The 13,047-nt window shown below is 36.0% G+C and overlaps 1 protein-coding gene and 1 long non-coding RNA gene across 2 annotated transcripts; both read right to left on the bottom strand.

Annotated features, from left to right (window-relative positions):
* Positions 1-1,808: 1,808 nt before the first annotated feature.
* LOC139741512 (low-density lipoprotein receptor-related protein 5-like protein) lies at positions 1,809-5,014 on the bottom strand. Its single transcript, XM_071652094.1, has 4 exons — positions 4,880-5,014; positions 3,402-3,561; positions 2,638-2,765; positions 1,809-2,077 (listed from the first exon to the last, which is right to left on the bottom strand). The coding sequence occupies exons 1-4, from the start codon at positions 4,968-4,970 to the stop codon at positions 1,809-1,811; spliced, it is 648 nt and encodes a 215-aa protein (XP_071508195.1). The 5' UTR covers positions 4,971-5,014.
* Positions 5,015-5,051: 37 nt separating this feature from the next.
* LOC139741532 (uncharacterized) lies at positions 5,052-12,277 on the bottom strand. Its single transcript, XR_011711627.1, has 3 exons — positions 11,866-12,277; positions 8,732-8,822; positions 5,052-5,119 (listed from the first exon to the last, which is right to left on the bottom strand). It is a non-coding gene; the product is annotated as an uncharacterized lncRNA (long non-coding RNA).
* Positions 12,278-13,047: the final 770 nt, after the last annotated feature.

The following is a 13,047-nucleotide window of genomic DNA, read 5'->3' on the forward strand; positions in this document are numbered from 1 at the left end:
GTTGGGCCTCACAGTATGTCGAAGTTTTCAAGATGGTCCATGATGTCGCAGCTGTGGACTGTATACTCCAGGACCATGAGTCATTCATCGCAGTCATACTGTAACAACCCACCAGCTTTACACTGGCCAATACAGGCCCACCAGCTGTAAACTATGCAAATATTGCCCATGAGCTTGACACTTAGGCAAACCAGTCCCATATTGAGTCCGACAAATGGGGGAAAAAATCTATGAGACTTACACTGAATAGATTAAACACTCTGTATATCAGTCTCGTGGGCCTTGTTTTCCTCGAGTGTCGAGATAATGGCCATATTTGCCTATATTTGCTAGTCTTCATAACTAACCCAAACATAACATTTATATTTGAGGTCACTGCCATCACTCAAGAAACTTAAGCTTTATTTCTGAAGTAATTGACCTCTCACATTTCAGAGACCTGTTACTATAAACCAATGCTCTGTGGAATATGCATACATACTTTGATCAAAACGTCAATGCGTGATTTGTACATTATTAAGCATTTACGATTACACCAATGAAGCCAAACATCAATACAGGTAAGCCTACACATGTGACCTTAGTGACCTCTCATTGTCCTGAGAGGTCAAAGTTGGATATAATGCACAGGCTAATGACCAATGTTCCATGGAATGACAAGATTCTTCTATTATAGCATAAATGATTGTACATCGGGTATTACAAAGTTGACCATTGACTATCGATAGAATATCAATATTCTGATATTTTGAGGTCATTGACCTGTCACCTTCCTCAGAGGTCAAAGGTAGAGACACGTGAGTAATTTCTCTTGCTCTGTGGAATAGGAAAACAATTCAATTGTAATACAAATGAATATAACATCTAAATCATGTTTGTCATCAACCAATTGCACCAAATATCAATGTTCTGACATTTTGAGGTCATTGGCCTCATCATAGGTCATCTGAGGTCATCAGAGGTCAAAGGTAGAAATCTGACTCGAAAGGCTCAGTGGAACATTGTGGCAATTCCTCTTACAAAAATTAGTTTTTAGTACATAATTATCGTGTTTCAGTTATGAGTGACGCGTTAAAATATCAATTTTCTGACATTTTGAGGTCATTGACCTCTGGAGGTTATCAGAGGTCAAAGATAGAAACCTGTCAGGGCTCTGTGGAATATAAAGACAATTTCAATGTGACAAAAATTAAGTTTTAGTACATCATTACTGTGTTTTATCATTAACCAATGATGCAAAATATAAATTTTCTGACATTTTGAGGTCATTGACCTCTGGAGGTCATCAGAGGTCACAGGTAGAAACCTGTCAGGGCTCTGTGGAACATAAAGACAATTTCACTGTGACAAAACTTAAGTTTTAGTACATCATTACTATGTTTATCATTAACCAATGACGCAAAATATCAATTTTCTTAGATTTTGAGGTCATTGACCTCTAGAGGTCATCAGAGGTCAATTCAGACTTACCTCCCGATCTTAAAATTAATCTTATAGCATGTACTAACAATGGTGAAAGTTTCATGCTTTAGTCAAATTTTGCACAATTCTTCGGCTTATCTGCTCTACTATGCTAACATCAGCAAACTTGGCAATGTAAGACATATTATTTTGTGAATCAATTCTGAAAACTTTTAAAGAGGACATTTAATTTAAAATGGAGGGTTGAAACCTTTGCTTTCTTTCTTTTTTCATCTTTCAAAATAAGCCCTCAACGATCGGTATACGTTTTGCTTTGTTTTGTTTTGTTTTGTTTTGTTCTAGTTTGTTATGTTTGTTTTTTTTTATCACTACAGGGATCTGACACACTAACCCGTATATACGTGTATCAAGGCCGGCGACGGAAAATTTATTGGAATGTCGTTAACAGAGTTTGTGGCGCTGTCTATCCAGTACACTCTATTTGTGGTATCTTCGGAGAAGTAGATATCAGAATAAAAGATGTCAATTCCCAGAGAGTAGATGTCCAGTGTGGAGGTGGCCTCAAGCCTAAAGATGACGGAACGTAGGCTTGGGTTATCGGGCGTTATGGATTCGATGACGTCAAGGGAAGTGTCCGTCCAATACAGTCGATATTCTAGCAGGACAAACGAAAGTGTATGCGTAATAAGAATTTAATATGTTTATACTTTCGGGATTGAATAAATGACATGATTTTGTTATGTTGGAAAACAAGCAAGTAACATGATATTCACTTAGCTGTATGATACACAATCGGGACATAATCTACTAGTATATTCAACTTTACTATAGTATATTCATTTCTGATTGGCACAATCTTCACAGTGCTCTTGTCTAGGCACTCTAAAGATTTGGATTGATGCTGGTAAGCGAAAAGTTTGTCTTAATCTAAAGTTTCAAAAAAGACGGTTCTATCTGGTATCCGTGATCGCTAGTCCCGGTATTTTCTTCTCCGAACAGCATTTTACGAAATATCTCTTGCTTAGTAGTCATCCAAATGAGAATTTAACAAAAAAAGGTAGTTTTATTTCACTTCCCAATCCATGTATTAGCCAAGCTTTCCTGTCTGTTTCTCTATCTTTCCGCTCTTTTTTTTTTTTTTTTGGGGGGGGGGGGCGGGGGTCTATTCGATTGAGTGCTGTTTGTTCATTTCATGATCTAAAGGCAGGAATCTACCTGTGAAATCAAAAGCTAACCCATTCGGGGCTATGACGTCAGTGTCGACTAGTGTTTCTTGATTCTGTCCATTTAGATCAACACTTTCGATGCTCGGTAAGTTGCCAGCTGTTGTGAAGAATAATCTTCTGTGTGGAAACAAGATAGAAAAGTGAATGAAAGGGCAAGTATAACAGTGCATCAAAATCCTCTGAAAATGAAATTAATGACAATTAGTCGCTGAGGAAGAGTTAAGTCATTTGAAACTTAGACTAGCATGATTTAAAATGGCATGTGATTTTACTAGACAAAATGTAAATTAACATTTCCCCATTGTTACTTAAGATACAGGTCTGTTGAGGAGCACGTAATTTGATATCTTTGATATACATTAAAGGAACGTTTGTTTCAGTAAACATATGGCCGTTTACTGTTCTTCATTAGTTTAGTGTAATTAAGCATTTTTATTATATTTCTTCGATATCTCTCATTATTCCTTTCTTTTACTATCTTTCTCTTCCTCCTTACGCCTAGAAATAATGTATCAAGCACGTTGATGATTATAATGAGTATACGTGAAATATTTTATATATTTCGGAATATACGTGATATCTCAATACAGAAACACTTAATACCAGTATGATAGAAGATACTATAGTTATTTCACACAATTAATGAGTCTTGAGTATTTTAATGAAGTCTTGCGCATTTAAACAATGTACAAATGAGTGATACAATGCAGGCAACAACGGATTGCGACAAATTACAACGGCTGTAACAATTACCGTCTGGTGTATGAAAAGGCCACAGCACGGGGTTCTGAAATCCCAGAAAGTAGAGTCGACCTTGAACTTCCGTTCAAGTTTGCCGATTCAAGGTTCCCGCTTAACCTTGATGCCCAGTATATCTTGTTGTCTGCCAGATTCAGTGCCAAGCCATGTGGTGCTATATGGTTTAAGAAATGACGTTAAACAAATCAAACCTTTTGTTTAAGAACCTTGATAGCAAGCCTCAATGAATTTTGATAGTGCAAATAATTATGAACAAAACCTGAAAGAGGAAAAGGAAGTTCAAACTATTAAAGCAAGCAGTTACCACATCAGGACAGTGCAGTTTTCAATTTTGTGGCAAGTTGGGTACAACGGCCTTTGTCATAAGAATAACTCGAAAAAAAAAAGTGTCTTATTAATGGTGATTCTTTCCATTCTCCAGCGCACGATTCAGGACAGAATGAATTCAGCAACAATAAATAACATACGGTAAAATGAGTTCACGGATTCTTGTTTTGTGTTATTCTGTTGTTGCTGTTGTGTTTGTGTGTCTGTGTGCGCACGTGTGTGTATGTATGTGTTAGTTTATTTTAAAGATAATACGGTATTATTTAAGAATAAGAAGGTATTCATGGACAAGAGACAAAAATGAATAGCAGTAAGATTGTCTTATCCCAGAGAGCCTCTTCATTGTCTTTACCCAAACATTTTCCTTCAGTTATAAGGATATGCAGGTTGCCAATGTCTCAGGAGATACATATATTAAAGAACATTTCGTCCCTGGATATATCATGGTGTATCGTGAACTAATTCATTCGGATTTATTGTGACCTTTTCTTAAGATGGAGACACGTTCTAACATTATAAGCTATTCTATAATGACACAATGTTTACTGCTGCACTACGATTCTCTGCCTAAAACAAGATTCTTAGAATGAGTTTTATTTTCATGCTATCCTTTCACATAAATCTTTGCTTCTCTGATTTATTTTGAAATGACCCTATAGATCCCCCTCTCCGTCTCTCCCCGTCTCTTGACTTTCGACTGATCATACTTCTGACGACTGAATATACTTCTGACGACTGAACATACTTCTGACGACTGAACATACTTCTGACGACTGAACATACTTATTTCTATTCGTATTTATGCACTAGAATATAAAACATTATGCATTTATATGTTCAGTAGTATTTCCCCCATTCTGCTGAATAAAATATGTGTATAATGTATATAGGTAGGTTTCCTGGGCTGCCACGTGTTCAAGCTTTTGCTGATTATAGTGGTAGTCCTTCTTCCCCATAATTTCTCAGGTAATTATTTGAAGTATGTTAATTCGACATATGATTTGTTATTGGAATTAACTCACGCATGTATTTTGCTTCTTCAAGTCATGTATATTGTATCTGCACACTGGTATCTTATGTGATATTACTGAAAAGAATCTTGATTTATGCATGAAATTGAGTTCGAAGAAAACAAACAAACAAACTTGAGGCCGATGAAGCAAGGACCATTTGGGAACCTCCGTGTATGCTTGCTCTGTTGATTGTATGAGAGCCCTCATCCGACCAGTATATCATCTCATCTCGGTAGTCATAGTCAATACCTACGGGCGAAGCTAGTCCAGTGATGGGTAGCACCTCGAACGGCGACTGTCTAAAGCTGGTAACATTTGACTCAATTTTTATGATTGCCGCAGCTGATGTGTCGGCAACGAAGAGAATATGAGCTGGAGAGGACGTAATGAAAAAGATGGTATCACTGAAAATACTAGTAGACAAAATTCGTGGTGATGTAACTTCATACATGGCATTTCCGAATTAGGCAAACTAATCTTCAGCGAAATGTGCAAATAGAAAATAGACTATAAGATATAGTTGGTCGTTCGGGATAGAGTCACTCAGACTAACAGAATATCAAAAGTTCAATCTAAATCGGACAATGCACAAGAAAATAGTGGAAATTAAAGGTGAACTTCATTATTTTGAAGTAATTCAAGAACTCTAAAAAGTTACTATTATTGATTAAGGAAATACAAGCCTGTCCGTAACGGTGGTGTTGCTGGGTTGCATTTTGGTCATGTAAAAACAAAATAGATAGATAAATGAAAAAGAAGTATGTTTCATTCCGCTCCTCCGACTTGACCGTATAAAAGCCAACTTTAGCCTGGTATTTTATTGCATGTCATGAAATAATAATTGCTGTGACTTTTCAAGATCTATCATCTACGATTGAAAGTGGCCACTTTAGAATTGCGACTTCACTATGAAAGATAAAACATAGCCTAAATGAGAAACAATGTAAAAGTGTAAATACTTTTGTGAAAATCTATGAAATTCGTGTCCTTGCATGCAAGAGGACTTTATGGACTCATAACAATTTTTGAGAGGAAAGCAAAAAAACGCAAGTTTTTTGAAAATGTATAGCAATACTGCGTGTCACTCATTGTGTCTTGGAAATAGACCTGGCAGTCTAGTCTAAACAAACACCGATCAGGGAGTGATTTTTGCAGCACCTTCACCAACTAAAACGACTTTATTCATTGGAATGATATCTTAAAACAAGTCTTTTTTTTAATGAGTAATATGTGATTGCGAATATCACATGAACTAAATCCGGAAACGTGTGTTTATGTGACGAACAACATTAATAGAGCATAGGCCCATAGCACTACCTTATCTTGTACTATAAACACATAAAAGGGGTTTCCCCCAAAAACTACATGTGATTGAAATGAATTCCGCAATATCATTAGAACACATCAGAGAAGTTTGAGAGAAATCAGGCAATCCATTCAAACGTCATGAATGCTAAAGGACTCGATGACTCCTACCAGAGGTCGCTGCACAAACTATTGGCTCAGTGCCGTATATAATGAGAGTCTGAACAACTACGAAATGGGACGCCATGTCGTTACTGCGCGTATTATGCGTTACCGGGTTGTACGCTCAGACGTAACAATAACAATTTCATGACCAAGCCAAATAAGGTGTAGGTAACAGTGGGCGCTGCGTATGAGCGCACTTTGGAAACGACATGGGACCAGTTTTGACCAATCACAGGTTTCAAAACTGCAGCCGAAAAGCGAGTTGGCCAGACTCTCTTTATATACGGTAAGTAATTCAAAATAAATAAAAGTTCTGAATGGAGCTTTGCGTACTTGCGCGCAGTATTCATTTCATACGGTATATTGTCCAGATTGACGACATTGATATCATGTCTGCTTGTCACAAATTTCTTACCTGAGCTCAACGTTTTTCTTTGATATTATAATTAATCATAACAGTATAATATCAAGGAAACTGAAAGGTTCTATAATCAGCACGAGATGACTTTCATGCTGTCCTCTGAACCAATATGTCTCAGAAATATCAGAGCTATTTCAATTTGCTTTACATGAAATGATTTAAAAAATGAAATAGCATGAATATAAATATTGTGAAATTAATAGGGTTGAGATGTTGGGTAGGAGTAAACTATCCTATTTATCGGAACAATGAGATATGTGACGTGAATAATTGACCGACATATTATATCATTCACATAATTACACTTATAGGTGAAACAATGAAAAACGTTCTTAGCTAAACTTGAAACTATAACTTTAAGTGTTATTAATCATTGTTCAATCAGGCAGGGGGAGTAATATTACCCTTTATAACATAGGCCTTGACAACTCGAGGATATGTGCACTTTTTTTCAAAAAGTAAAATTTTGTGAAATTCTCTTTATAATTTACTTTTATCGTTCTAGCGTATGTGACATCATGTAGTAGTCTTCTCAACCAGCATGCAGTGACTGTGCAGATACTTTAGATATTCATAACTTTTAAGCGCATTATCCAAATTTCCCCAGACTTTCACTGATGTGTTCTACTAATATTGCTGCATTCATTCAATTCACTTGTCTATGAAGGTGGACTTGTCCTTTGAGTAATTGAATAAAGTCTTTCTACATAAAAAATCAAGCTGAAATACCTATTAATGTTTTGATGAACAACCCCTGAGAATAAGATGAATGAAAGAAATATAGCAACGTGTTATCTTCCTGTTTTTCATAGTCCAAATGTCATTTTGAACGATTTTTTTATTAGTCAAATGTACGCTCTCCTAGCAACAAGCGTTCAGACGACGCGCAAACATGATCTAAACACGCCCTTTAATATCCCCCCCCCCCCCCCAAGTGTTAACAGTAGAAATAGAGTAAACACTTTCTGCTGGCGGGTGGTCAGAAAACATTTGAAAAGATGAGCAGGATGAGGACCTTTTTTCTTTCTTTCTTTCTTTTTTTTTCTTTTTTTTTTTTAGTGGCGAAAGGGCTCAGGGGAAAAATGTACATCCGGATCATGCTATAAGATTGTTATCATTAAATTCAGTACCCTTCTCAGCGTAGATTTTTGTTTTGATATTGAAGGCATACCAGGAAGAGAGTGAGAATCAATCCATAGATCCTGTGCGCGAACTGAAGTGTTAGTAAGGTAATTCTCCTCTGTCAATTTGAGTACAAGACAAGATTACTATATGTAGTGCCTGGCAGCAAGTGTAGCTTTGAAATGGGCGTAAACGGTACCTACAGTCAGCTAAGCTCAGCTCGACAAAACAGCACAGCCGTCTGCAGATGTCCATATTATTTACACTGGTTACAGTGCGTTATTCCGGAGGTTCGGTAATCCGAAAATGAAATAAGGTTCGTAATTCCAAAGGTGCGCAGTACTCTTTTCTTTTTTGAATCAATAACGAGTCCTATTTCATTTTCGGATAAACAAGTATCTAGGTATACACCGGAATAGGGACTTTGATTATTTCGGAACATCGACCCTCGGAATAAATCTTGTACAAGGTGAATTAACGAATTCAACGGGATTATCTTCTATTTAAGTTTTCTTAGAAATTCGTCAGTTTTGTAGAAAATCTTTTGCACGGTCTTGTCAAAATTTGATGAGACTTGTGGGAAATATCGTTTAAACGGCAAAGACTGTGTAACTTTTATGAATGAAAACAACTTGTTTCTTATCTCACTCGTAAAGAGAAATGGGTGTCATTTGTTTTGCTTTATTTTTGCATAAAATTTAGCTCTATTAAGAGGAGTAATCAAAGTGGATTGAATATGTACAGTGTGCGTGGAAAAACAGATTTTGTTAATCGTCAATCGAAGATAACTTGAAAGCAATTTTACATCTCATCCTATATAAACTGTGCTATATTACCAACCGCCACACCACTAATATTCACTGCATCGATTACATTATGTTGTAGTTTGTTATGTCTCTATAAGGTTTCGAAAATACAATATGTCTCATATGATTGAGCCTATCAGAATGTTGCTAAGTAATTCAACTTACTACTTTGAACTCCGACACAAACTCCGAGCAAGTACAGCAATCCTAGACACAGAATCCTCAGTAGTTCCTGGCCTCTCATGTTGGTGATTATCTGTTAAAACAATGATTATGTTTACAAATATTTTAAAGCAACGACAACAGATGATTTAACTCATTTCCTATGATACTCTGAATCCCAAAAAACTTTCACCCGTATCCATCTAGATTCCCACTTGCAAACCCAGTAGAATTATATAGCCAAATAGTAATTACCAGAACGATCTTTGATTCGATTTGATTTGATTTGATTTGATTTATTCACAAAATGCATGCAAACATACATACATACACACATACATACATTATTCACGAATATGCATATAGTTTGTACTGTACATGGAATATGTTATTATACATACATTTGTGTGGATCGTCATAAGCTATGGAAAGCTTGACTGGGACGTCCAGTAGCGATAGTTTGCACATGATTATGTACATAAACATCATTTTAAAAAAAGGTATTATTCACGTTCAATGAAATGAGAAAGAAAGAAAGAAAGATGGAGTGGAAAAATAAGAAGATGGGTACTCTACATAATGGTGGTTAAAGGTATACAAGATTGATGATTCTGGTGACATAGAAAGACTCGCTGCCATTATGTACGTGATGTACGTACGACAAAATAAGCCTGTGAACCTGGGGGTGCAGGCAAGAACCATGCAAATGGTAATGCTTAAACATATTTGCAAAGAAGGGTATTCTTCACTTGTCTTTTAAAAGTATGCTTTGATTGGCACCGTCGTATTTCATGAGAAAGAGAATTCCAGATGTCGGGACCAGCATGTCGTATGGATCGGTGGGCAAGGGCAGTTTTGGGGGGATTTTCTAGGTGCATGTTTGTCGAGGTTCTGGTTGAATAGGTATGAATAGCCGAATTAAAACGAAACATGTTCAACAGGTTGGTGGCAAGTTCGTGAGAATGGAATCTATACATAAACACAGCACTTTGGATAATCATAACATCATTAATAATGATAACATTGCTAATAATGATGACATTGATAACAATTTGAGTTACACTACTGCAACACACCCACCTTTTTTGTTGTTGTTGTTGAACAGAAGCGTAATATTGCCTTCATTACTATAAGTAAATACCAGAATACATTCATATTTTTTCTTATACAAACACCAAAAGACAATGGCACATTATTGAAATGTTGAAGCTTCAAAGGGTTTAAATCACATAATAAACATTATTTTGCAAAGCTACGTCAACACTGTAAGCAGACGCATATACCAATTTAAAGCTGAATATTTTTTTATTTATTTTTTATGGGGGATCAGACAATTCTCTAAAATATGAAGTTCGTATTTCATGTATAATAATACAATTACTTTGAAGTCAGAGAGGCACAAACTAAAACTAATTACACCCCGTCGTGTTCAGTGAGAATGTCGGGTCTCTATTTCATGATTTTCTGTCGTTCTTTCTTTTTTGAGGGGGATGAATCAATTCAATTCAATTCAATTCAATTCAACTCAATACAATACAATTCAATTCAATTCAATACAATTCAATTCAGTTTTTATTTTTCCATCCAGCAGTGAATCAAAATATGATATGATATGAAAGCATGAGTAAAACAATCACATTGTTTGATTAATTACAATCAAGGAAAAAGAAATACAAAACGAAAAGTGAATCGCATATAGTATTAAGATAAAGTAGTATTAAGATAAAGTAGTATAACTAAGAACACCTAAGCATGCTTTGAAGGATAACAATAAAGTAGGTATGGAAAAAGAGTCCACTAAATATTCTTGTAATACTTGAATCACTCAAGACATGATAAGTTATATACATTATTCAAACCGTAATCATATTGAAGTATACAGAAAATACAATTACAGGCAAACCTAAAGTAATACAAATCTAACAAATCTTCCTTTTGTGTGTCTGTCGAAAAGTAAATTATTGCTCTCACACGTCACGTGACAGGGAGTACACCTTGCAAACTTGTCAAACATTGGATGATTTTAAGCTTTATCAGTTCTTTAGCGATGATTGACAGATGAGGTCACAACAAGAATATTGGTTCTGAAGGATTTTTTGTGGGCGTACCCAAGTAATCTGAACAAAAATAGAAAAAAAATAGTTAAAAATATATGGAATGTTTCTAGATATTCGTTTCACCGCAAAAGTGGTGTTGAGGGTATCATAAATCAACACATATCAACATGCATTTGTATTGCAGAGAACCTTTAAAAAGCCACTATGGTAGCGGTTGATGAATATTGACGGTAAAAGTCTACCGTATGAACATGATGAAAACCAAATTAGCAAAGACAGAAAATACAAATATGTCATATCATTTAAGGATATCTTCGTGTGGAGAGGAATCAAAGCTCATTTTACCGAATATTTGCATAGGTGCATGAACATATTTCTTTTTAATTACAATGGTATCCTGCTCGTTTACCGGTGCCTTGAAACCTGTATCACCCACGGCACAAGGTACGCCTTTTATGTTACAGGCCAGCCGAACATAAGATTATCAAATAATTATATATTATTAGGTTAACGTACTGATGCATACCGTACTATATTGATGTGCCACTTAACTTGATGTATATGATAATTACGTCAAGTCACAATGCCTCAAAATGAATTTTCAATAGTTAAAGATCATTACTGATAAACACACTATGTTTTGAACACCAAAGTTAGGCTTAATTAATGTCTGTTATACGTTCTGGTTTACAGTTGGCTAAGATATGCGTTAGTCTTGAAAATTTTCGATTTGATCTTGTTTTGTTTTTGTTTTGTTTTGTTTTTTGTTTTTTGCATTTCTTTGCATTCATACTATCCCGCAATGGTATATAAACTACATGTGCATGTCTATTGATAATCAAGTTCCACGTCAACAGCCTTCATACAATGACTATAATGTTGTCCATCAATTGAAGTAGATGTAAGGTCAACAAAGAAAAGGAAGGGCGCGACACTCCAATATTCGAACCCACTGTGTCAAAGTGACAAATTTCTTGCGTTTAGAACAAAATAACATTTGTATCAAAATGAAGTTGACATTCTAATCTTTATTTCTTGTTCATGTAAGTAGAGACATCACACACTGTAAGTACAACTTACCCAGCTGCGTACACTTGGTGCATGAGTTCCTCTCCGTAATATCAGTGTAAATGATTGCTTGATATACTGGTGTTCACCCGGCAAAAGTCCTCTTAATCCGGAAGAATTTACCAGACAAAATATTAATCGGAAGCGTTGTTACATCTATCCATAGTCACCTATACATGACGCCCGAGACACCCTGCACACCTCTGGTCGTTAATCGATGGAATCAACAAATGAAGGTGACCAAATTGTGTCTTTCAGTCAAGGCAGAATTCTGACGCTACGTCTCGGCGCTTACAATAACCATGGACCCTACCTTGGGTCCATGCAATAACAATGCGTCCAAAAGTTGGAAAGAGCTGGAAATTCCCGGATGCGTTGCTGAAGGAGTAGACCTGAACACCCACTGCATTTTGTGGTGCGTGTCCCGATCGGTGAACATTTCACGATTAATGTTTTCTTCAATAGCGAACCCCTGCCTTTCTAGCTGCGACATGCTTTGTTATTGTCTGTCTGTTTGTGCGTGTGTGTGTGTATTGTGTGTGTGTGTGTATGTGAGCATAAGGAGAGAAATCAAACACCAGCCTATTTCTCTAAACGAAGTTCCTCTTTTTCCCGCGCGATTGCGCAGCCCCCGAAATGAGTCGCCAAACAATGTGTGCTGTCTTTCAGGTCTGTCGAGTATGCCATGACTTCGGACGACAATGTGTCAGAGAAGAAAACTTTGTATTTCCAATGAAACTTAATATTATTTACCTAATGATTTCCTTTTTCAAATCAAATGCGAAGTTATATCTTATAGCTGAGAGGTCTGACGAGTTAGATAGAAAACATAAAGACTGACGTCAAGTAAAATGATTCTCAAGTCTATTGGAATAAATCGCAGTTGAATTTACTTTCACTCTGCAGATCTTAACTTTAACCAGAGTAATACTTTTCACTTTTTTTTTATTCATCCAATTCATTCCTTTCGACGGACCTACACAATATATCGATGTAGACATACATAGATGTTGCGAATGCTTTTCAACAGTGTATACTTTAATATAAGACCACAATTCTCATGGTCCAAAAATTGCATTACATTGATATACAAATTAAAAGACATCGTTAGTTAGATTATCTCAATTTCAGTTTGAATAAGAATATAGCTGTATGCGACAAATATTGTTCTGTGGAAGCATTGATCAAACCTAT

Source organism: Diadema antillarum, unplaced genomic scaffold, assembly GCF_040938485.1.
Source record: "Diadema antillarum isolate AM-2024a unplaced genomic scaffold, OU_Dant_1.0 seq00000932_RagTag, whole genome shotgun sequence".
In the NCBI taxonomy this organism is placed as follows: Eukaryota; Metazoa; Echinodermata; class Echinoidea; order Diadematoida; family Diadematidae; genus Diadema; species Diadema antillarum.

Coding starts and splice junctions, on each gene's coding strand:
- LOC139741512 (XM_071652094.1), bottom strand. CDS start 4,970: ATGATATACTGGTCGGATGAGGGCTCTCATACAATCAACAGAGCAAGC. Junction 2,766..3,401: donor GCCTTTTCATACACCAGACG/GTAATTGTTACA, acceptor GTTTCCACACAG/AAGATTATTCTTCACAACAG. Junction 2,078..2,637: donor GTTAGCTTTTGATTTCACAG/GTAGATTCCTGC, acceptor TTGTCCTGCTAG/AATATCGACTGTATTGGACG.